General features: G+C 34.9%; 1 protein-coding gene across 4 annotated transcripts; it reads left to right on the top strand.

The window, feature by feature from the left end:
- The first annotated feature begins 17,474 nt into the window (after nt 1–17,474).
- On the top strand, nt 17,475–21,953 carry esd (esterase D/formylglutathione hydrolase). Of its 4 annotated transcripts, none has more exons than XM_048193584.1 (9): nt 17,475–17,616; nt 18,034–18,108; nt 18,185–18,273; nt 18,585–18,683; nt 19,184–19,308; nt 19,453–19,572; nt 19,673–19,771; nt 21,015–21,182; nt 21,647–21,953. In XM_048193584.1, the coding sequence occupies exons 2-9, from the start codon at nt 18,041–18,043 to the stop codon at nt 21,725–21,727; spliced, it is 849 nt and encodes a 282-aa protein (XP_048049541.1). In that variant the 5' UTR covers nt 17,475–17,616; nt 18,034–18,040; the 3' UTR covers nt 21,728–21,953. The 4 variants fall into 4 exon arrangements, with proteins under 4 accessions (XP_048049541.1, XP_048049542.1, XP_048049539.1 ...); XM_048193585.1 differs by having other exon boundaries at nt 17,486–17,616; nt 18,037–18,108; XM_048193582.1 differs by lacking the exon at nt 17,475–17,616 and adding an exon at nt 17,881–17,901.
- Nucleotides 21,954–22,773: the final 820 nt, after the last annotated feature.

Here is a 22,773-nt window from a genome sequence, read left to right as displayed (position 1 = left end):
CTTACCCCAGATAGCAACTTTGTGCCGGCCCAGCCTACATCCGTGGTATGATGATCTGGGCCACATGTGGTGTGGAATAATGGCACTTGGGTGGACCGCTCCTGTTTGCCAGATCTGAGCCACAAGCAGGCCATAGCAATGCCACATGTCAGCCAAGAGCAAAAAAATAAACCAGAACTGGACCTTATCTGAGCCACAAAATCTTTATATATTATTTATAGAATCATCTTAGCATTAACATGTCTGCTAACAAGCAGAATCACTGAAGGAAAGAAGAGAACAGAAAAAAAGAGACAAACAGAAACACAAGAGCTACAACTGACTTCAGCCACAGCCTTAGATGAAATCAAATGAAGATAAAAGAAGACATTAAATCTCTCCCGATCTCAGCGGAGGAGGATTAAACAACTCCACAAACAGCATTACTGCTTCACATATTACTAACAGGATTGAATTTATTTCTGTCATTCATCTACAGAAGTTCTTATTGAGTTTAACGCTCATGTTTGGTTCATTCGAAGCCACCATAATGGTGATTGGTGTTTCTATTTGTTGGGCTCTTAACTCGTATAATATGTTTGATTTCACTTATTGCTATGACAGTGTGTTTTTTAAAAATATTTGCATTAACAAAAAAGCTGACATGAGATCAGATTGTTTTTTAGCTATTGATGGCTTTTATAATTGTCACAAAACAGCCTGAATCACCACACTCATTTGAATGTAATAGTGTTGCGCCATTAATGCATTTGAATTGTTTTACAGGGCTATATATCACACTGTATTTGCAGAAATCAGATAGATGACTGAAAATAAAAAACATGAGCTAAAACCAGTAAACTACAATGACAAACAGATATGAGCAATCAGCATATGAACCTCAACAATGGTGACAACAAAATATTCAGACAATCACAAAAAGTTACTAAAAGAAAGATGAAATGTGATCAGGTGATTTTTTAGCTATTGATAGTTTTATAATCTTCATGAAATAGCCTGAATCACTGATGTCATTTGAATGTAATAGTTGCATTGGGCCATAATTAATACAGCACAAGGAGACAATGAAGTAGAAGCACAAAAACCTCTACGTACATTATCACCCTTGGTGCCAAAGAAATCCAGAAGCTTATTACAGAGATGATCAGAAGCAGTAACATTAGAAACAGTTTTCCGATTCAGCAATTTGTTAATAGAATTAAAAAGTTGTCTCAAATTTCCTTGATTGTCATTAATCATTTTAGAGAAATAATCAAATCTGACAGAAACAATTCAAACCTTATATTCTTGTAAGAAATCTTTCCATGCTTGATGATGAACAGTCAGACCCGAGAGATGCCACCTACGCTCCATTTTAAGCAAGATGTCTTCATCATACGCAAATCCTCATTATACCAAGGAGTAGGACATACAAATGAAACAGAACGTGACTTTTGAGGAGCAAATAAGTCCAGGCCAGACAAGAGAACAGAATTAAACATAGAAACCTTTGTCTCTAGAGGATCAGATGAAGAGAAAGAAACTACTTGAAGAGTCAATAAAAACCAGAAGAAAAATCAGAAGGGTCAACTGATCTCCATTTCCGGTATGTCAAAATACGAGAGGAGGCAATGTTGGCAACAGGTATGTGCATATCAAAAAAAATTGCCAGATGATCAGACAAACCTAACCCTGCAAACTTGCCCCATGCTGGCTTTTTGCGGGCACAGTGGGCTAGGGCCAGCCCACACCAAACCTAAACAGGCCCAGCACGGGCTTGCCCAGGCGAGGCCCACGGCTTTGGACTCACTGCGGGCTCTCTGTGAGCAGCCCACATTAGCGCACTGCCCACATTAAGCCCATGATGGCCCAGCCCATTCGGGCCTAGAGCAACTTTTTTACCTTTGGGCCCATGCAGGTTTTATGTAGGCAGACCACTTTCATTTCCCATGCTCTGTTTGGCTGTTTTTTTATTTTTAATTTAATGTGAAATTCAATAAGACCTTCCATTTATAACTCTGCACAGGAGGAATAAAAATTAATGATAAATTACAGTAATTCACATTTATACAGTATTGTTCTGTTTTCTTAAATTACATACACTGTATGTAAAATTACAAAAATAATCTGTAATTAATACAATAACAAAACAGAAGATAAAATGGTCAAATGACTGGCAGCAATTACTGCCAAACAAAAACCATAAAATTAGTAAGTAAAATCTCCTTATTTTAATTAGCTCAAATCAGTCACATGACTGGCAGTGTGGTTACCATTGTGGCTACCATTGTGCAGAAGAATAGAGCATGTGCTTTAGTCAATGAGGAGCCTGGAAAAGCCAATGTTATGCTCTGTGTTGTTTTATTTAAAGGCAATGCATGCATAGCTGATTTCAGCGATGGCTGGTTTTGTTTTGTTACAGTTTTGTTTTGTTCCATCTGAGGGTTTCAATGTTTGCGATCAATGTTGCGGTTTCAATGTCTGTTTTATTTGGTTGTGAGATTTCAAGATTTTAGTGACAACTGGTTTTGTGTCGGTTATGAGATTTCAACAACTGTCAATTTTCAATAACAGTTTTCTTCTGTTACGAGATTTCAAAGACAGTTTTGTTTTCGTTATGAGATTTCAATGATGGCCGATTTTGTTCGGTTACGAGATTTCAATGATGTCTTTTATTCTGTTGTGAGATTTAGAGATTTCAGTGACTGCCGTTTTTTTTCCGTTATGAGATCTCAATGACAGTTGGTTTGTTTCCCTTTCAAGATTTCAATGATGGTCGGTTTTGTTCGGTTACGAGATCTCAATGACAGTTGGTTTTGTTCCATTTCAAGATTTCAATGACAATCTTTTTTTTTTTTTTCAGTTACAAGATTTCAATGATGTCTGCTTTATTTGGTTGTCAGATTTTGAGATTTCAGTGACTGCCGGTTTTGTTCGGTTACAAGATCTCAGTGACAGTCAGTTTTAGTCAGTTGTTTAAAAGTCAAGGGTCAAGAGCCCAACTAAAGCAAATGCTTACCTCCATAACGGTGACTTCAGTCTTATTTTCAATAAAACAAAAACATCTAAACCTGAGTTAATTCTTAATAAGAAGCTTTGAATGAAAGATATAAAGTCATATTGGATTGTAATAAATGAAGATGCAGAGATGTAGAGAGATGAGTGTCAGTTTTATTCGGTTACGAGATTTCAATGATGTCTATTTTATTCGGTTGTGTGATTTCGAGATTTCACTGATGGCCTGTTTTGTTCGGCCACGAGATATCAATGGCGGTTGGTTTTGTTCCGTTTCAAGATTTCAATGACAGTCCTTTTTTTTTTTTTTTCAATTACGAGATTTCATTGATGTCTGCTTTATTTGGTTGTTAGATTTCAAGATTTTAGTGACAGATGAACTTGTTTGGTTACAAGATCTCAATGACGGTCAGTTCTATTTGGTTGTGAGATTTCAGTGACGGCCGGTTTTGTTTAGTTATGAAATATCAATGACGGTCAGTTTTATTCGGTTATGAGATTTCAATGACATCAGTTTTATTTGGTGATGGTCAGTGACAGGTTACGGTTAGCTCAATGACAGTCAGTTTTGTTCCTTCATGAGATTTCAGTGACACTCAGTTCTAATGATGTCTATTTTATTTGGTTGTGAGATTTCAGTGACAGCCAGTTTTGTTCGGTTACGAAATATCAATTACGGTCAGTTTTTTTTTTTTTTTTTTTTTTTTTTGGTTACAAGATTTCAATGATGTGTGTTTTATTTGGTTGTCGGATTTCGAGATTTCAGTGACGGACGATTTTGTTCAGCTACGAGATCTCAATGACGATCAGTTTTGTTCCTTCACAAGATTTTAATGACAGCTGGTTTTATTTGGTTGTGAAATTTCGAGATTTTAGTGATGGCCAGTTTTGTTTGGTTACAAGATCTCAATGACGGTCAGTTTTTTCAGTTACGAGATTTCAATGACTGTCAGTTTTCAATAACGGTCAGTTTTCTTCTGTTACGAGAAGAACATTTCTTATAATTATCAGTGTTAAAAACAGTTGTTTAAAATTGTTGTGGAAACCATGATGAATTAAATTTTTCTGGATTCTTTGATGAATATAAAGTTCAGTGAACAGCATTTATTAGCATTTATTACATTATTAACATTTATTAAATAGAATATTTTGTAAATGTCTTCACTGTCACTTTTGATAAATTGAAAGCATCCTTGATGAATAAAAATATTAATTTCTCTCTTTTTTTAATCTTACCACAAATGTTTGAATTGTAACATGGTTTCCACAAAAATATGAAGCAGCACACCTGTTTTCAACATTTCTAATAATCAGAAATGTTTCTTGAGCAGCAAGAATGATTAGAATGATTTCTGAAGGATCATGTGACACTGAATGCTGGAGTAATAATGCCGAAAATTCAGCTTTGACCACATATATTGTGCATTTTACAATATATTCACACAGACAGCTATTTTAAATTGTAATATTTCACAATATTACTGTTTTACTGCATTTTTTACTAAATAAATCATGTTTTAGGCTATTAATCATTAATGAGGATGTTTTATTTGGATATTTCGTCCCTGCGTTTAATAGTGTAGTTAAATTGTAGCTACCTTTTAGCCTATTTTTTAGTTTCTTCGTTTTTCAAATCATAAGAACAATTAACAATGTTCTCACATTTTTAGTAGGCTACAAAGATAAAAAGTGATCAACAGGTCCTTAATTCATTTACAAAGAAACGATTTAATAAAAAGTTAACAGTTTCTTAATTCATTTACAAAGAAACAGTTTAATAAACAAATAAGATTAACAATTTCTTAATTCATGGGACACATTAATTTTCTGCATGTTATGAGCAGAGCTCTGTATTTTACAGGAATAAATGTTTTAATGTGCATGCCTGACCTGTTGAAATAGGCTACATCAGTGAATTATTAAATGTAGTTTCAAGCGTTTTGTCTGCCATCACTGTAATATTTCACTGTAACTGCAGGCTTTCAAATAGCTGGAACATTATGCACTTAAAGAAATTAGAGCCTATAAATGTAAGCAAAAAAAAAAAAGATGGTGTAAAAAAATAAAAGTGATATAGAACTGCATGACACACATGTTAGTAACACAGCTGCCCAAAGCTCTACCACTCGCCTACGAATAAATTCTGTTCTTTTAAACCTTTTATTCATCAATGAAAAATCCTGAAAAAGGTATCACAGAGGTTCCCCCACCACTTTTTGCCAGGGTCAATATTGTCCCCACCACTTTTTGAAACATCCCGAGGCACAGATAGGCTACTAATACAAAATAAACATCTTTAATTGATTAGCAATCCGTTCGATTGTGTTAAATAATAGGCGATCTGGCACTGGGATGTGTTGTTTTTGTTTTTAGTGCATATTTCCACTGTTATCAGTGATGCAAACAGTGTTCTTTTGGCACTCGTGCACACCGCGCAGTCTTCACACGAACGAGCGCTTCAATCTATCACTGTTGCGGCCGGAGACTATTCGTTTGGGTGAAATCACAAAACAAAATGCACATAAACGTGTCCCTGCTCTTAATATACAATCACTGATGAACATCTTTGGTTTTAATGAGAAAAAAATAAAATAAAGAACACGAGGGCGGATTAGAACCCAAAACCTCTGGCACGCTGAACAAGAAATTTGCCCCTCGTCCATCAGGACAAAGTGTACTTAGCGGATCAAATTATTTATTGGCTCATGTAAATACACTCGGGACTAACAATATAGCCTACTGTATTGTATTAGATTTAAGGACGAAAATATCGTATTACACATGAGGTCTATGTCAATAAGTTTAGTTTATTTATTATTGTAATGATTTACAGTAGGCTACACACACAGTCTCACACTCCTGTTCCGCCCACTTTTTAAAACAAAGTTACGCCACTGTAAGCCACACAACTGTCCAACTTTGATAATAAATCAGCCTATTAGAATGATTTCTGAAGGATCATGTGACACTGAAGACTGGTGAATTCAGTTTTGCATCACAGAAACAAATAATATTTTAAAACCATTATTTTAAATTGTAATAATATTTCACAATATTATTACTGTTTTTCTGTATTTTGATCAAATATGAGATTTCTGGAAAAAAAAAAATAGTAAGTTGTAAGAATGTGATGTGAAACTAACTAACTAACTAACTAACTAACTAACTGCATGGATGTGATGTAGGGATTATTTTTGCCCCAGGGTTACACCCCTTATTTTCTGAGGTTTATTTTAACCCCTTATTCAGTACAGTTTATGGCGACTGTACTGGGGCGTTGGGGAGTATGTTATGTACTGTATGGACTATTTTACACAAGGGTTACACCCCTTATATTCTGGGGTTTATGTTAACCCTTTATACAGTACAGCTTATTGCGACTGTACTGGGGCGATATGACCCATTTAGGCCACAGGTTGATCAGACCTGCTGGCCTCTCTAACACCTCTTCCTGCAGCTACCTGGTCTACCAGGAGGTCTCTCATCCAGATATAGTCCGGGCTCAACCCTGCTTATCTTCGTGGGTGTGCAGGTGAAAGCTTCAGGTTGACAGCTGCAGGCATTTTCTAAAGCATCTTTCCAACCATAGACTCTCTTACTCTGAGTTTTTGGGGTTACCATTGTGCTGAAGAGTAGTAGCTCTGGTTAGGCTGAAATACTTACAAATGTGAGCTGTGTCATTTATGTGAAAACATAAAAGATTTGACTGGCTTTTAGGTCAATGGTTTAGTACATGCATGTGTGCTTGTGCTAATGTTAGCTAAACACATAAAGCATATAATGTTAAAATTCATAAAATATAAGTGGTATAATGGTTTGTATATTGTTGTTTATACTGCTTATATCAGTGTTCTTAAACTTAATTTCTGGTGAGCCATGCACAGTTTTGTTTCAACACTAGTCAAACACTCCTGATCCAGCTAATCGAGGTCTTAAGGATTACTAGAAACTTCCAAGCTGGTGTGAGTTGGAGCTAAACTCTGCAGGTCTGTGGCCCTCCAGGAACTGAGTTTGAGACCACTGGCTTATATGTTCAATAAATGTATAAATATGCAGTATCAAATCTTATCACATGAATTAAATCTTTCAAGATCTCAGCAGAGGAGGATTAAACAACTCCACAAACAGCACCAGCTTCACTTTTGACTAAACAAATTGACTTAATTTCAGTCACCATTGTGGTGGTCAGTATTTGCTTTAGTTAGAAAAAAGTCATTAAATTACTAGTCTCATAATCTAATGACTTTTTTCTCGTAATTTAATGACTTTATTCTCAACATTTTATCTTGACTTTTTTCTTGAAATTTAACAAGTTTTCTCTCATAATTTAATGAGTTTATTCTCAACTTTTTATTTCGACTTTTTTCTCGAAATTTAACAACTTTAATCTCGAGATGGTTTTATTTTTTTTATTATTGCTTGGCCCTAATCTTCTTCCGTATTATTGAACAAACATTTGGACATTAAGCTTTATGAAGCAAAACAGGCTGTCGCTGAAATCTCATAAAGGAACAAAACTGACTGTCTTCGAAATCTCGTAACGGAATAAACCGACTGTCAGCGAAAAACTGATAGTCGTTAAAATCTCGTAACTGATAAAATCCGACCGTTACTAAAATCTCGTAAAGGAACAAAACCGACTGTCATTGAGATCTTGCAAAAGAACAAAACCGACCATCATTGAAATCTTGTAAAGGAACGAAACTGACTGCTATTGAGATCTCACAACCAAACGTCACTGAAATGGTATAATGGAATAAAACCAATCAGATGATAAAAAATAAACACACAAAAATTATTCTGAGACAACACACAAAGACATCAAGAATCAGCACATGAATCTCAACAAAGGTGACAATCAAAAGTGTCCTGCTGCAATGCATGCTGAGATCAATAGTACAAAACTCCCAGCATGCATCACAGCATGAATAAATTATGCAGCTAAATTGTCCTATTATTTTCTTTAATTCTAACTATTTGCTTTTATTTTTTGCTGTGGTTTTTGTTCGGTCTTTTAGTAGCTTTTTGTGATGTTCAGAGTTGATCTGATTGTCTGAATATTTTGTTGTCACCATTGTTGAGGTTCATATGCTGATTGCTCATATCTGTGTTTGTCATTGCAGTTTACTGGTGTCAGCTCATGCTTTTTTCCTTTTTGGTCATCTATCTGATTTCTGCAATATTTTCACTTGAGTAATTCAGGCTGTTTTGTAACAATTATAAAAATCAAGAGCTAAACATAATCTGATGACATTTCAGCTTTTTGGTGTTCGGGTCAATTTGACCCGAAAAAGATTTTGTTTTTCACGGAAATACTAGTTACATTTTCTTACTTTTTTGTGGGGGTTTTGTTACCTTGTTACACTTGTGGTGTTCCCGGTCAAAAATGACCGGCCTATAAAAAATAGCTTATAAATCACTCATTATACCATATTTTCACCCAATCTTGGATTCAATCTTTTTGTCAACTTGTTCTCTTTCAATTAGGACTGGTTTTATATTTCTGTTTGCATCTGATTAATCGTGGGCCTCATTTATCTGAGAGTAGGCATGGTCAAAAATGGTCACAATGGCCGACCATTGAAAGTGAATGGGAGAGACTGAAAATAACAGAACAATTTAGTTTTCAGGAGCATGTTCATTATTTTCATGTACACATATGAGCATATGTGCTTGCAAACATCGAGCCCTTGGACCTGTGCATGTATCGATACATTTATACACACGCTACCCAGACACACACACGTTAAAACACACAAACTTTTTTGAGTATTACACACATTCTTTTCCACAGAGAGAAATTTGATCCTACCCTAACCTGCATCTAATATACATTTATCCATCTGACATTACCACACACACACACACACACGCACACACGCACACACGCACACACGCACACACACACACACACACACACACACACAAACACAAACTGGCCGTGACTGCAGTGACCCGGCTTCAAAAGAATCTTTCTTTCATGTTCTTGTTTCATCACCAATTTTCTTCAGATTTTATTTAATATTTCCAAAATTATTCAAAAATTTAAAAAAAAATTACTCAAAAAATGAAATGCCTACTCTCAGATAAATGGGGCCCATGATTAATCAGATGCAAACAGAAATATAAAACCAGTCCTAATTGAAAGAGAACATGTTGACAAAAAGATTGAATCCAAGATTGGGTGAAAATATGGTATAATGAGCGATTTATAAGCTATTTTTTATAGGCCGGTCATTTTTGACCGGGAACACCACAAGTGTGACTATGTGCCATATTTTTTACAAAACAAAAGTTTCAAAACAAAATTCCTGGTGAAAATTTTAAGTTGACTAGTGTGATCAACAATACCAATTTTCTTCAGATTTTATTTAATATTTCCAAAATTATTCAAAAATTAAAAAAAAATTACTCAAAAAATGAAATGCCTACTCTCAAATAAATGAGGCCTATGATTATTCAGATGCAAATCAAAATATAAAACCAGTCCTAATTGAAAGAGAACATGTTGACAAAAAGATTGAATCCAAGATTGGGTGAAAATATGGTATAATGAGTGATTTATAAGCTTTTTTTTATGGGCCGGTCATTTTTGACCGGGAACACCACAAGTGTTATAGGGTTTTGAACACTACATGAGGGTTAATACAAATATATTTGACAAACACACTGTCACAGCAATAACAGAAGACAAACATACCATAAGAGTTAAGAGCCCAACTAACAGAAACACCAATCACCATTATGGTGGCTTCGAATGAAACAAACATGAGCGTTAAACTTCTGTTAATTCTCAATAAGAACTTCTGTAGATGAATGACAGAAATAAATTCAATCCTGTTAGTAATATGTGAAGCAGTAATGCTGTTTGTGGAGTTGTTTAATCCTCCTCCGCTGAGATCGGGAGAGATTTAATGTCTTCTTCATTTGATTTCATCTAAGGCTGTGGCTGAAGTCAGTTCCCCGCTAGAAATTTTACGTTCCCAGAACATTCTCAGAACGTCCCCACTGGTGTTGAGTAACGTTCCCAGTACCTTCAGAGACGATCACGATGTAGAGTTGTTTTAAGGTTTGGGGGATGTTATTTGGTGGACCTTCAGGGAACATTCAAGACGTTCTCTGAACATTTAGGGAACCATACTTTATTTGGAAATGTTCTCGGAACGTCCCTGCTGCCCTTGTCAAAAAAATGAATTGAAAATTAGAGCTAAATTGACTAATAAAAGTGGCTGTTTAAACAAAAACTATTTTGTCTTAAAGATCTTACAAAAAAGTTCTTTACAGGTAATTCCTGGATTAATATTATGAAACCTTTTCTTTAAATTGCAAATCTCTTGCAGTAAGTCATTAGCTGACAACAGCACATGCATGAGCTAATGTAACTGCTGTATCACTGCATCAGTAAATACACAGTTACTGTCTTTAAATAAAGCAACAGGCAGCAGAACATCAGTGTTTCTGGATCATCACTGACTGAAGCACAGACTCTACTCTCCTGCACAATGGTAACCTCACAAAACTCAAATAACAGAAACAACATTAAACACTAACAGATCTCTCTAGATCTCAGCATCTTCACTTATTACAAACCACTCTGACTTTGTTTCTTTCATACAAAACTTCTTAATGAGGTGCTGATGATTTATCAAAATGTATAAATGTCACTGTTACGGAGGTAAGCTCTTGCTTTAGTTGGGCTCCTGACCCTTGACATTTTGACTTTATTTTTTCTCCAATTGTCATAACAATGTAAAAGTTTTAGTGGGACAACCTGTCACCTAGTAATGTTACCGGAACGTTCAGAGACGGTCACAATGTGGAGTTCTTTTAAGGTTTGGGGAATGTTATTTGGTGGTCCTTCAGGGAACATTCAGGATGTTCTGGGAATGTTTAGGGGACTATTACTATAGATGTTATTAAATGACCAACAGAGGACTGTGTGGGAATGTTCTGTTAATGTCCCAAATGTCCTCTTTGTAATGTTCTTTTTTTGACCATAAAATAACCAAAATGGAACATCCCCCTAAAGTCATATAAGGAACTTTAAACTGCAGCACTTTCATTACCAGAAGAGGATGTTTTAGGAAAGTCCCAAATGTTAAGGTTTGGAATTTTCATCACCTTTTGAGAACTTTTAGGGAACGTTGCGCAAGGTCCTGAGAATGTTGCCTTCTATGTGGGTTGTAGCTCTTGTGTTTCTGTTTGTCTCTTGTTTTCTGTTCTCTTCTTTCCTTCAGTAATTCTGCTTGTTAACAGACCTGCTAATGCTAAGATGATTCTATAAATAATATATAAAGATTTTGTGGCTCAGATAAGGTCCAGTTCTGATTTATTTCTTTTGCTCATGGCTGACATGTGGCATTGCTTTGGCTGCTTGTGGCTCAGATCTGGGCTGGCACAAAGTTGCTATCTAGGAGTACTTTTGCTGAGACTCTGAGGTGCGCGTCTGATGGACATTTTACCATCTAATGAGGCCACGGGAAAGGATTTGCGAATGGTGAAGCAACGCAATTGACGTGGTAGGTCACATGACAATGATAACATGGTGGATGTAGTATGCCTGAATTTCATTTATACAACACACATTCATATTATATATAACATACTTTTTTAAATGATCACAAAGTAAGTTTTAAACCAAATGTAGTATGCAATTTCAGAAGTAGTGATCATGAATTAGCCTTCCAGTTATTTTAGATAGAGAGGAGCAGCTTGTACTGCCCTTTCAATTGCATAACCATCCTGTACTTCCAACAGCTAAAATAAAAGAGTAATAGCTGAATATGTGCCAGAGATTCCATTAAACCTCACATGAACATCAAAGTGAAGAGCACAGACTCTAGTTTTCACTAGTTGGACATTTAGTTGGACATTTTGTTGAGCCAACAGAAGTAGACATGGAAAATATTTCCATTATGCCAGGTCTCCCCTGAGTTACTTGACAAAATCATGAATACGAATGAATGTTTTTGTACACTGTAAAACAATCAGTTGTGAGAAAAAGTCCCGTTCCATCAGCCGCTGGGTGATTTGCCAATCACCTGCAGGCTCAGACCAGCTGCCTGAATCATCACAATATGTTTGCAGTTGCATGAGAAATTTGGCATAGACATAGACATGGTACATAAACAAATACATAAAAAAATATGTTCTGATCTGGTATAACTACAATACTGCTATATATATATATATATATATATATATATATATATATATATATATATATATATATATATATATATATATGGGGGGCCTTTGAGGTTAAGAATATATATATATATATAGGCCTATATATATATATATATATATATATATATATATATATATATATATATATATATATATATTCTCTGGTATTTCTACTGTAATTATGACAACATTGTTTTAAAACTGTTTTTATTAACATAAAATAATTAAGTTTGTGATTCCAGCATATTCAAGATTCTAATTCTGTATAAATTCTTTTTTTTCTAAATAAATAGTTGAGTCAAGTTTGTTTACATCTTGTTTTTTATGTTTTCATGATTTTAAGAAGTTTTAATATTTAATAATTTAGTTAGTTGTTTATATAATTACTAATTATTTTTTATAATTAATAAGTTTGCTAAGACCCCCTTGTTGAGAACCACTATCCTTAACCTTCTGAGCCATGATAAAATATTCATATTTACATCACCTCTGTGTGTGTATATATATATATATATATATATATATATACACACACACACACATATATATATATATATATATATATATATATATATATATATATATATATATATATATATATATATATACTAAATATAGGAAGGCTTTTATGATATGACTGGCACCTGCACGATTCCTAATCAGCAAGGTGCAGCAGCTTCTGGGAATCAGAAGTGGTGTGGGTGGAATTTTCTTTAAAAATTAAATAACCTTAAGGTGATTTTTTTTTAATACATTCATTTTCTGGCCCAAAAACCTGCACATGTACCAACACACACCTACACACAGAAACATACACACAGAGTGATTCAATTCAATTAAAGAACGCTTTGTAAACAGTTTTTAGTCTTCATGCCGGAGGGCTTCATCTAACCCAGAACTAACTACTACGCCCACCTAGACGAATATGAGTATCAATCCTCCAGGGCTAGAGTTATATCTGAGAGAGAGATGGGAAAGTCAGGCTCAATTCAAAGTTCTTTGAACTTTAAGCATGAAATGTCAACTGTCACAGTTCAAAAATGAGAGAGTGTGAGAGAAAGAGAGAGAAAGCTGGCAAAAGAGACTCGAGTAAAGAATGAACCCTGTTTAACACTCCTTTCATGTATTTTCTGGGGTTCTCCTAAACCCTCTTCCAAGCTGATGATGAGCTAAATTATTCACATATGTCACATCACGCCTGTAATCCTAATTAATGAATCACCTCTGTGATACATGGGAGACTCATTAAAAGAGGGCAGGATCGAGTCAAGGAGCAAAGGCGATAAAGATTACTGAAATTTAAATGCCAAAATCACCATACATTATGGCCATATATAAACAAAATCCCCCTGTTTTTATCTACTTTTTCTCTTCCCTTTCCTTTGCTTACCTTGTGTTAAATTGCTTTTAGACTGACAGGTAGTAGATGAAATGATCTCAGATGCCTCTGATCCAGCCAGAAATTGGCAGTAAAACTCAGCTCAGTTGAGCTTTTCACAGACCAAAGCAATGATTTCAAGAGATTGCAACGTCTGCTTCCTGTTGACTAAGGATGCCTGACCTTTGTAGCTTCTTTTAAAGCTGTTATGATAGCTTCATCTCATTAACTAGTCAGCTGGCTAATCAACGATTCAATGCGTGTGTATTTTTCACACATAAGCAAGTGTGACACTTTCTATTAATAATAATACGGTCTGCAGGCACATAAATGTGTTGGTCATAATAGCTGAAGACAGGGCTGTGTGATCTCCTGTGGTTATGGCCACTTAAAGATGTCATAGGAGCACTTAAAAATGCTGGTGATATATCTAAATTAATTTTTTAATAGCAAACTGCCATGTGTGACATGCTCTGTCCAGGGTGAACGCAGGTACCCACAAGCGGTATAATGTTTTCACAGCTTGTCTGACCTTCTGCTTTCTCTGCTAGTGTACAATTTCTGAACTTTATTGATTTTTACAGCTGTAATCTAAACTGCACCATAAAAGCATCATAATTCTAGAGCACGTTCTTAAAATCAAAGATCTACAGAAGATTTATGTGCAGTCAAGGCCAGTTGCCTAGTTTCTACATACAGCTTCGTTTTTTTTTTTTTTTTTTTGAGAGTGCCTAGAAAATAACACGCTTTCAGTTTCAAAAACAGAGCATTTGGAAATTGCTGGAGTGCAGACCATCGCTCAGTGTGAAATAAATCTATTGAATTGATGGAAAGGTCCCTTGCCGGTTCTAATCTTCACAGTTTCTGTGAATCATGTGACCATGTCATTTCCTTTTTTTCTGGTTATAAAGATAAAGAGTTTTTCATTTCAGGTAATTTACATCTTAATGATGCTGCATTGTGCATATATTAAAAAATAATGTTCTAAAACAGATAATAAATTCTATTTCAAATTAATTAAAAAATTGCAAAAAAGCTTTGATGTATGTGAAATAGCAACTATAAATAAATAGAATTAAAAAGAAATAAATAGAATTGAAAATGAAATTCAATCATTTTAAAATCAATCAAATAAATAGGATTAAAAATAAATAAAACTCCAAAACTGTTTTGATGTGGGTTAAATAGCAGCAATACATTATTAAAATTAAGAATAAAATTTAATAAAAATAAATAAATATAAGCGTATAAAAAAAATAAAAAAAAGAGATCCATTTAGCAGCAGTTACAGAAAGCTTGAGATATAATAAGCAGGACAAGGGCATCCAGCTTAACCATCACAAGGTTAGACTATATTCTTTTGCACTCCATACAAATCACTGGCCTTGCTTTTGATGTAGCTGTAAATCAAATCAGGTTACAAGAATGTGTCACCTTAGCTGTAAATCTCACTCTTTTCATGCTTTATCGGTATGTACTAATGCTAAATTAGTAACTAAAAGTCTAAACAACTTGGTTTAAAAAAATTATTGTATCAAAGGGTGACTACAGCTCACTTCATCTTAATATTGCCTTTTATCTAACATGTGAACATTGAGAGTATTATTAAGCTTTTCAAATCAGTAAGCCATTCAGACCTTAGTGATGATTCATAGCAGTGGATGTGTGATCAAATTCCCTTTCAGCTAGACAGACTCTATATTCATATATTATGTGGGAGTCATAAGTTCCTTTGGAAACCAAAGACGAAATCACATTCTAATGAGTAGGTACTAGAATATGAATTGACTTCATGACCATTAAGGTAGTAGGTCATCCGGGGACTTTTCACCAACTGTATTCGGACATACTACTGTTTTGGCGTACTGTTTTTCGAATATACGGAAGTATTTGATTTCTCTTGGCTGATGCTGCATGTTTGATGCTCAGTTAACAATATAGTTTTACTACAGATAAAGGCTCTTAAATAGATAAAGAGTGTTATAGAGTGTACAGAAAGTACTATTATATTGAGGTACCACTGAAAGTATAGTTGTGTCCCAAAAATGATGTATTATACACTATGCGCTTATGCATTATGTACTCTACCGTTTAGTGTATGAATTTTATAAGGTTATTGGTAACACTTTACAATAAGGTTTGTTAACATTAGTTAACATGAAATTAAGTAACGTAAAGATGAATACAAACAGTAGCAAATGAATTGCTCATTGTTCATTTTAGGTAACGCATTTACTAATGTTAGCTAATGGGACCTTGTTGTAAAGTGTTACCAGGTTATTTTGTAACCCAGCATTAGAGGAAAGCTTGAAAGTTGAGTTCATGAAGTGTTCAATGTTCGGCTCTTTCTGTTAAATAATTGCATCATACGGGTATTTGAAGTGATGTCTTTTTGGAATTTTCAGTGTCAAACACACTTCTCACACTATTTATAAAAAAAAAAAAAAAATGGCATAGAATAGCGCATAAATGAAAGTGAAGTGACGTGGAACCAATTATGGTGTCCCATACTCAGAATTTGTGCTCTGCATTTTACCCATCCAAGTGCACACACAGCAGTGAGTACTGAGCACACACACACACACACCTGGAGCAGTGGGCAGCAATTTTTTTGCTGGGGTGCCTTGCTCAAGGGCACTTCAGTTGTGAGTAATGAGAGTGGAAGAGAGCGCTGTTAATTCCCTTACATTTTCTTCATGACCTTCGGGTTACAAGTCCAACTCTCTAACCTTAGCCCACAACTACTGAATAATTTGTAAATATTAGAATGCTTAATTGTTTAAAAGATTAATGATGTTACCAGATAAGGCAAGACTTAAATTTTTTGTGGTCTTTATTAGAAAACCAATAAAAATGTTGAAGGTAAAATGCCTTTACAGATGGCTGATGGAGAGAGATTGATTGTGTCCTTCCTGTTCTTCAGTACACTGTGTTTCTGCAGTTAAATTAAGTAAGCATTCCGTTCCATGCTCTGGTAATTGTCTGGACAGCCTACGATTTGTCTTTAACAGGGGACACTAATGTATTTTCCACTGTATGTGGTCATTACTGTTTATTTAGTTTTTAGAAAGGATGTGATTATTGGTTTGAGATGCTCAAAGTAACACGTTTCCATGGAGTTTGTCATTTCATCCTGATCATATTTAGCATGCAGTGCAGTGGAAGTAGGCACTGAATCATGCCGAGCGTTCTGTAAATGATGGCAGTACTTAAGGTGAAACAGTAATCGGTTTAAACTGAAGGACACTAAAACAATAAAGTTCATTAATGGCACATAAGGATAAGCAACGGCTAGGGCATATGGTCACAAATCATTCGATTTCAAAGGAAATCAGATAGTGTCATTATGAAGGACAAATGGAGATTTTAGTAGAGCCAGCAAAAAAGCATTATTAACTGATGTAACAGTATGTCATCTCATCTGTAAATTATGCTGTTAGGCAGGGCACTGATGTATCATTTGCATCTGCACATCACTACAAATGAAAATCCACCCATTGCACCATATGCACCAGGGTACAACATAACCATTAAGTCCAAATGTAATATTGACTAACTATACATCATGAGAAGTAAAGTTTATACTTTGTATTATATCATAATTAACAAGGCACAAACATGTTCAGTTAAGTAAGCTACACTTTCAATGTCAAGTGTTTACATTTATTAACACTTTCAGACCAACAGTGTACACATTAAGAAAAATACTAATAGATTCTCATGTTTACTTTGCATTGATAGATAGATACAGATAGACAGACAGACAGACCTTTAGGCCTATATTTCATTAATACTTACTTTTGGACAACAAACATCCTATTTTAAAGATTAGTTAAAGGGTTCATGAACTGCAAATATAAGTTTGTTAATGTCATTTCTTGGGCGCACACTAACAGGTTCGGTCACTAATACGCTTTCAACCAGGAAGACGTCTCTCGAGCGCCCCTGTATGACTAAAACGTAGAAGCACAGACCAAGAACGTAAGTGGGCGTGACTTTACGTCTTACGCAAGCCTTGACGTGACACTGAACTCTGGAATCCTTTAGCTGCAGAGGTAAGTGCTACAAAATAATATCCAAGCCATTATCCTGCATGAAGAGGACTGTTACACGGGAGCTAAATTAAACGTAACTTTCTGTAGCGTATCCTTTGGCGTTATTTCGAGAGTCCTGAGGCGCTTCTTTGAATCGTTTTCTGCAGATCCTGCAAGCTGTGTTGTGAATTTGGCAGGCCAGTTACTGTAGTGCGCATGCGCAGACTCCATGAGTCTGGGGCGTTAGATATGAATTAAATGTTTAACGAAATTATTTGACAAGCTTCAAATGGTGTCCAGATACATGTAAAGCGATTACCCTTCATGTTTTGAAGTCAGATCATGAAGTATTATTTGTGCAAATGTTTTCATGCGCGTGCAAAGTTATTCTATATATGAAATCTGATCTTTCATAACTCGAACTTTGTTTTTTCTCAGCAGAGCAATGGCACTGACGCAAGTTTCTTCTAATAAGTGCTGCAATGGATATCAGAAAGTGTTCGAGCATGACAGGTGAGAGACTAAGTTTCATTAAAACGCCTGAATGAAACATTCGCCTCACTGATCTTAACATAAACTCTATTTCCAGCTCCGAGTTAAAATGTAAAATGAAGTTCGCGATTTACATCCCTCCCAAGGCTGAGAGCTCCAAATGTCCAGTGTTATATTGGCTTTCAGGTACTTAAATTTATTCCTATTCTCTTTTCTAGGCCAGTTTGTGTGAATGAGCATGAGTACTATTTCTGTATACTGCATACTGAAGTATACTACATTTAGTTCACATTGTTAGTCTTATTGGACAAATATTGTTGCCTTTAAGTATGTTTACATTTATGCATTTAGCAGATATTTTTGATTCAAAGTGACTAACAAAAGAGGAACAAAAGCAATTAGTCAAAGAGACAACGATAATAATAATAATAATAATAATAATATACAGTACCAGTAATGTACTATAAATGTATTTAATCATACACTGTGTTTTCTAGGTTTGACATGCACTGAGCAAAACTTTATCACTAAAGCAGGGAGCCAGCAGGCGGCTTCTGAACATGGGATCATCGTCGTAGCTCCAGACACCAGTCCACGTAAACATCCAAACATTTATTATACACCACACCACTACAGTGTCGAGTCTTGCTGGTCCATCTCTGGAGAGATTACACCCTATAATTATGATTTCTGCTCGGCCGAATCCTAGAGATACATGGACCGAAACTTAATAATTATAGAAACGGGTGGATTGTGGGGCTGAGGTCCCATGGAAAGTCAGAACATTACTGCAACATATATATTAAAAAAATAAAGAGTCTCCCCTGAGGATCAAATAGCATTGTGACTTCCCAGTTTAGGTCAGGGTTTAGAGTTTCCCACCAGACAGTCACTTCACTGCTTGGAGAAATTCCAGTTAAAGCATAAATCAAATGTAAACTAATATTATGTCATTTAAGTCTGTACTGTTGCAGTAAGAAAGTGATGAACCCCTGGTTATTTTGCTATCAGAAATATTCAAGTCAACCAACACTAAAATTTCCTCATTTACACACAAGCCCATGCTCAGAAAATGAGATGATTCTGGTCTCGTCAGGTGGCTGCAACATTGAAGGAGAGGAGGAAAGCTGGGACTTCGGGACAGGTGCAGGATTTTACGTCAATGCCACCCAGGAGCCCTGGAAGACCAACTACCGCATGTACTCGTATGTCACCGAGGAGGTGTGTACTTTATCTCTGTTCTAAAAACCTAGTTATTCACTAGGAAAAGTTATACTCTGAAGACGGTTACACTTAAAAATGAAACATTGACACCTTAAACACTGCCGCATGCACTCATCTTCATCCTCTTTCTCTTGTTCTCAGCTCCCACGACTGATTAATTCTAACTTCCCTGCTGATCCAGAGAAAATGTCCATTTCCGGTCACTCCATGGGGGGACATGGAGCTCTCATTTGTGCACTTAAGAATCCTGGGAAATATAAGGCACGTTTCATATTACATGCAATAAATCGTCATTTCATTATTTGAAGATCAGATATTCTATATGATTTTTTTAGTTCTTTTGTGCATTTGCCTGTTTCAGTCAGTGTCAGCGTTTGCGCCCATCTGTAACCCCATACAATGTGCATGGGGACAGAAAGCTTTTTCTGGCTATCTTGGACCTGACAAGTCCACCTGGGAGGTAAGAGGTGATTATATGTGGATACTCTACCATTCAATTTTTTTTTTTTTTTTTTTTTTTTTTTTTACTACTTCATACTTTCATTCATCAAGAGTGGATTAAATTAATCAAAAGTGACAGTAAAGACACTGATACAAAATATTTTTATTTAAAAAAATGCTTTTAAAAAAACGTTCTATTCATCAAAGAATCCCGAAAAATCAGCACAATCAGCAAATCAGCACATTATAATGATTTCTGAAGGATCTTGTGACACCAATATGGAAGAGGATTAGGGCCAAGCAATAATAAAAAAATAAAACCATCTCGAGATTAAAGTTGTTAAATTTCGAGAAAAAAGTCGAGATAAAATGTTGAGAATAAAGTCATTAAATTATGAGAAAAAAGTCGTTAAATTACGAGAAAAAAGTCAAAATAAAATGTTGAGAATAAACTCATTAAATTACGAGAAAAAACTTGTTAAATTTCAAGAAAAAAGTCGAGATAAAATGTTGAGAATAAAGTCATTAAATTATGAGAAAAATGTCGTTAAATTTCGAGAAAAAATTGAGATAAAAGTTGTTAAATTACGAGAACAAATTCTTTAAATTACGAATTTGTTCTCATAATTTAACAACTTTTTTCTCGTAATTTAATGACTTTATTCTCATAATTTAACGAGTTTAATCTCGAAATTTAACAACTTTTTTCTCGTAATTTAATGACTTTATTCTCAACATTTTATCTCGACTTTTTCCTCGAAATTTAACGAGTTTTTTCTCGTAATTTAATGAGTTTATTCTCAACATTTTATTTTGACTTTTTTCTCGAAATTTAACGAGTTTCTTCTCGAAATTTAACAACTTTAATCTCGAGATGGTTTTATTTTTTTATTATTGCTTGGCCTTAATCCTCTTCCGTACACCAAAGACTGGAGTAATGATGCTTAAAATGCAGCTTTGCCATCACAGGAATAAATTAAACTTTAAAGAATATTAAAATAGAAAATGGTTATTATAAATTGTAATAATATTTCACAATATTACAGTTTTTACTGTATTTGTTATCAAATAAATTCAGCTGTGGTGAAAATAAGACTTCTTTCAAAAACATTAAAAAATTTTACCAACCACAAACTGAATGGTAGTGTATATAGCAGTGTATAATCATTTTATCTCATGTAACATCTTTTACCGTAGCACACTGCTTTCTACAACATCAGGAATCCCTTTGTCTTAATTGTCTTCCTCTGTCATCTCCACAGCTGTATGATGCTACAGTATTGGCTGAATCATATTCCGGTCCTGAGCTTGATATTCTGATTGATCAAGGCCGTGATGACCAGTTCTTGTCTTCCAGTCAGCTGCTTCCTGACAATCTGATCGCTGCCTGTTCTAAGAAGAAAATTCCTGTAGTTTTCCGCCTTCAGCAGGTCAGTACTGAACCCACCGTGATAAATGAGAGAAATGGCATGTTGGGAAATCTATTTGATTATACAGTACCTGGGCTTTTTGCACTTTAAGGCAAAAGGGGCACATACCAAGTACTATGAAATGCTAAAATTCATGTGAATTTTTCACTGAAATCTTTTATTATGCTCATAATATAATTTGTAATGAACATTTGTGTTAAACTAATAAAATTGAAGCATTTTCACTTGTGGTCGCAGATTTTTGGACCACATGGTGGTTGGACAGGTCTCTGAATTTTAAATAAACCTCAATAATAACTTTAATGCATTGACTTTTGTAATATTTTAAATTAATTCTCCATCAATGCAACTAGATTAACTCAGGTCTCAGGATTAGATGTCACTGTTTAACGCTTTATAATGGAGTATATAAGACAAAACCACTGCTCTTCGGTTCAATCTTGGTTTTTCTTTTGCTCTATCAGGGTTATGATCACAGCTACTATTTCATCTTCTCCTTCATCAACGACCACATCAAGCACCATGCCAAATATCTGAATGCCTGAAACTGTGACATGATTATGGCAACCAGCTCTTGTGCCTTCCAGATCATTACAAAAACCTATCTACACACCTGGAAATGACATCAGAGCCATGACTTGACTGGCTCACCATCCCTTAAAATTTACAGTGCAACCCTCTGTATTTTCTTATGCATAATTAACAGGGTGATGTTTATGTGTAGAGACATTTACATTTCTTTAAATAAAGGCACTTGGTTGTGGTTTTGTATTTGTTGTTCTGCAGTGAATGATTTGAATGAAGAGGTATTCTGCAAATGACTCATTTGTGCTGTTATTGTTATTCTACATGTTATTGAGCATCTGATCATTGTAGTTTAGCAAATAATATCACCATTATGTCATGTCTACAGTATCTTGAATTTCTAAGAAAAAAACTAGTCATTGAAGGTGAAAGTTTTTACTGGTTGAAGTTGGTACAGATAAACCTTATTTACAGAGGTTAAGGCAAAAGGTGGAATGACTTGCATGCTTTTCCCAAAAACATTACTGTACATGCACCTTAAAGTTCACAGAATTGTAAAGGGGGTAAAATCCCAAACATTGAAAAGACATGGAAAAATAATTCTTATTTATAAAAATTAAAGTACAAAAATGTTTAGTACAAGCCTTTTCTCTTTATACATTGAAGACAAAATAGCCACATAACATTCAGCAGTTAAAGATTTGTATCCCATTTTAAGGTGATTTATCAAACACATTATTCATCTGATCTGCTGATAATAGTTCCCCCAAATACTGTAATATAAATACCACGCATAATACTATTTGCCAGTTGCCAAAAAAGACAGTCCCAAATACATAAAGTGCAAAACACTGTCATTTCTAAATCAAATCGGTATTTAAACCTCTATCTAGTGTGTAAAGTAGTTACTTTGTCTCTGAAGTGGTGGGGAATGTGGATATTACAGTAATGATGCACAACTTGCCCACTGTAGCAGAGATTTTGATACTGTACTTGAATGAATCTAAACTAAAAACACAATTTATCAAACGATACAGCAGTGAATGGAACTATTGTCTATACTTTA

This window comes from Megalobrama amblycephala, linkage group LG6 (genome assembly GCF_018812025.1).
Source record: "Megalobrama amblycephala isolate DHTTF-2021 linkage group LG6, ASM1881202v1, whole genome shotgun sequence".
Classification (NCBI taxonomy): domain Eukaryota; kingdom Metazoa; phylum Chordata; class Actinopteri; order Cypriniformes; family Xenocyprididae; genus Megalobrama; species Megalobrama amblycephala.
The sequence above is the reverse complement of the archived record's forward strand: the minus strand, read 5'-3'. Positions and strand labels throughout refer to the sequence as shown.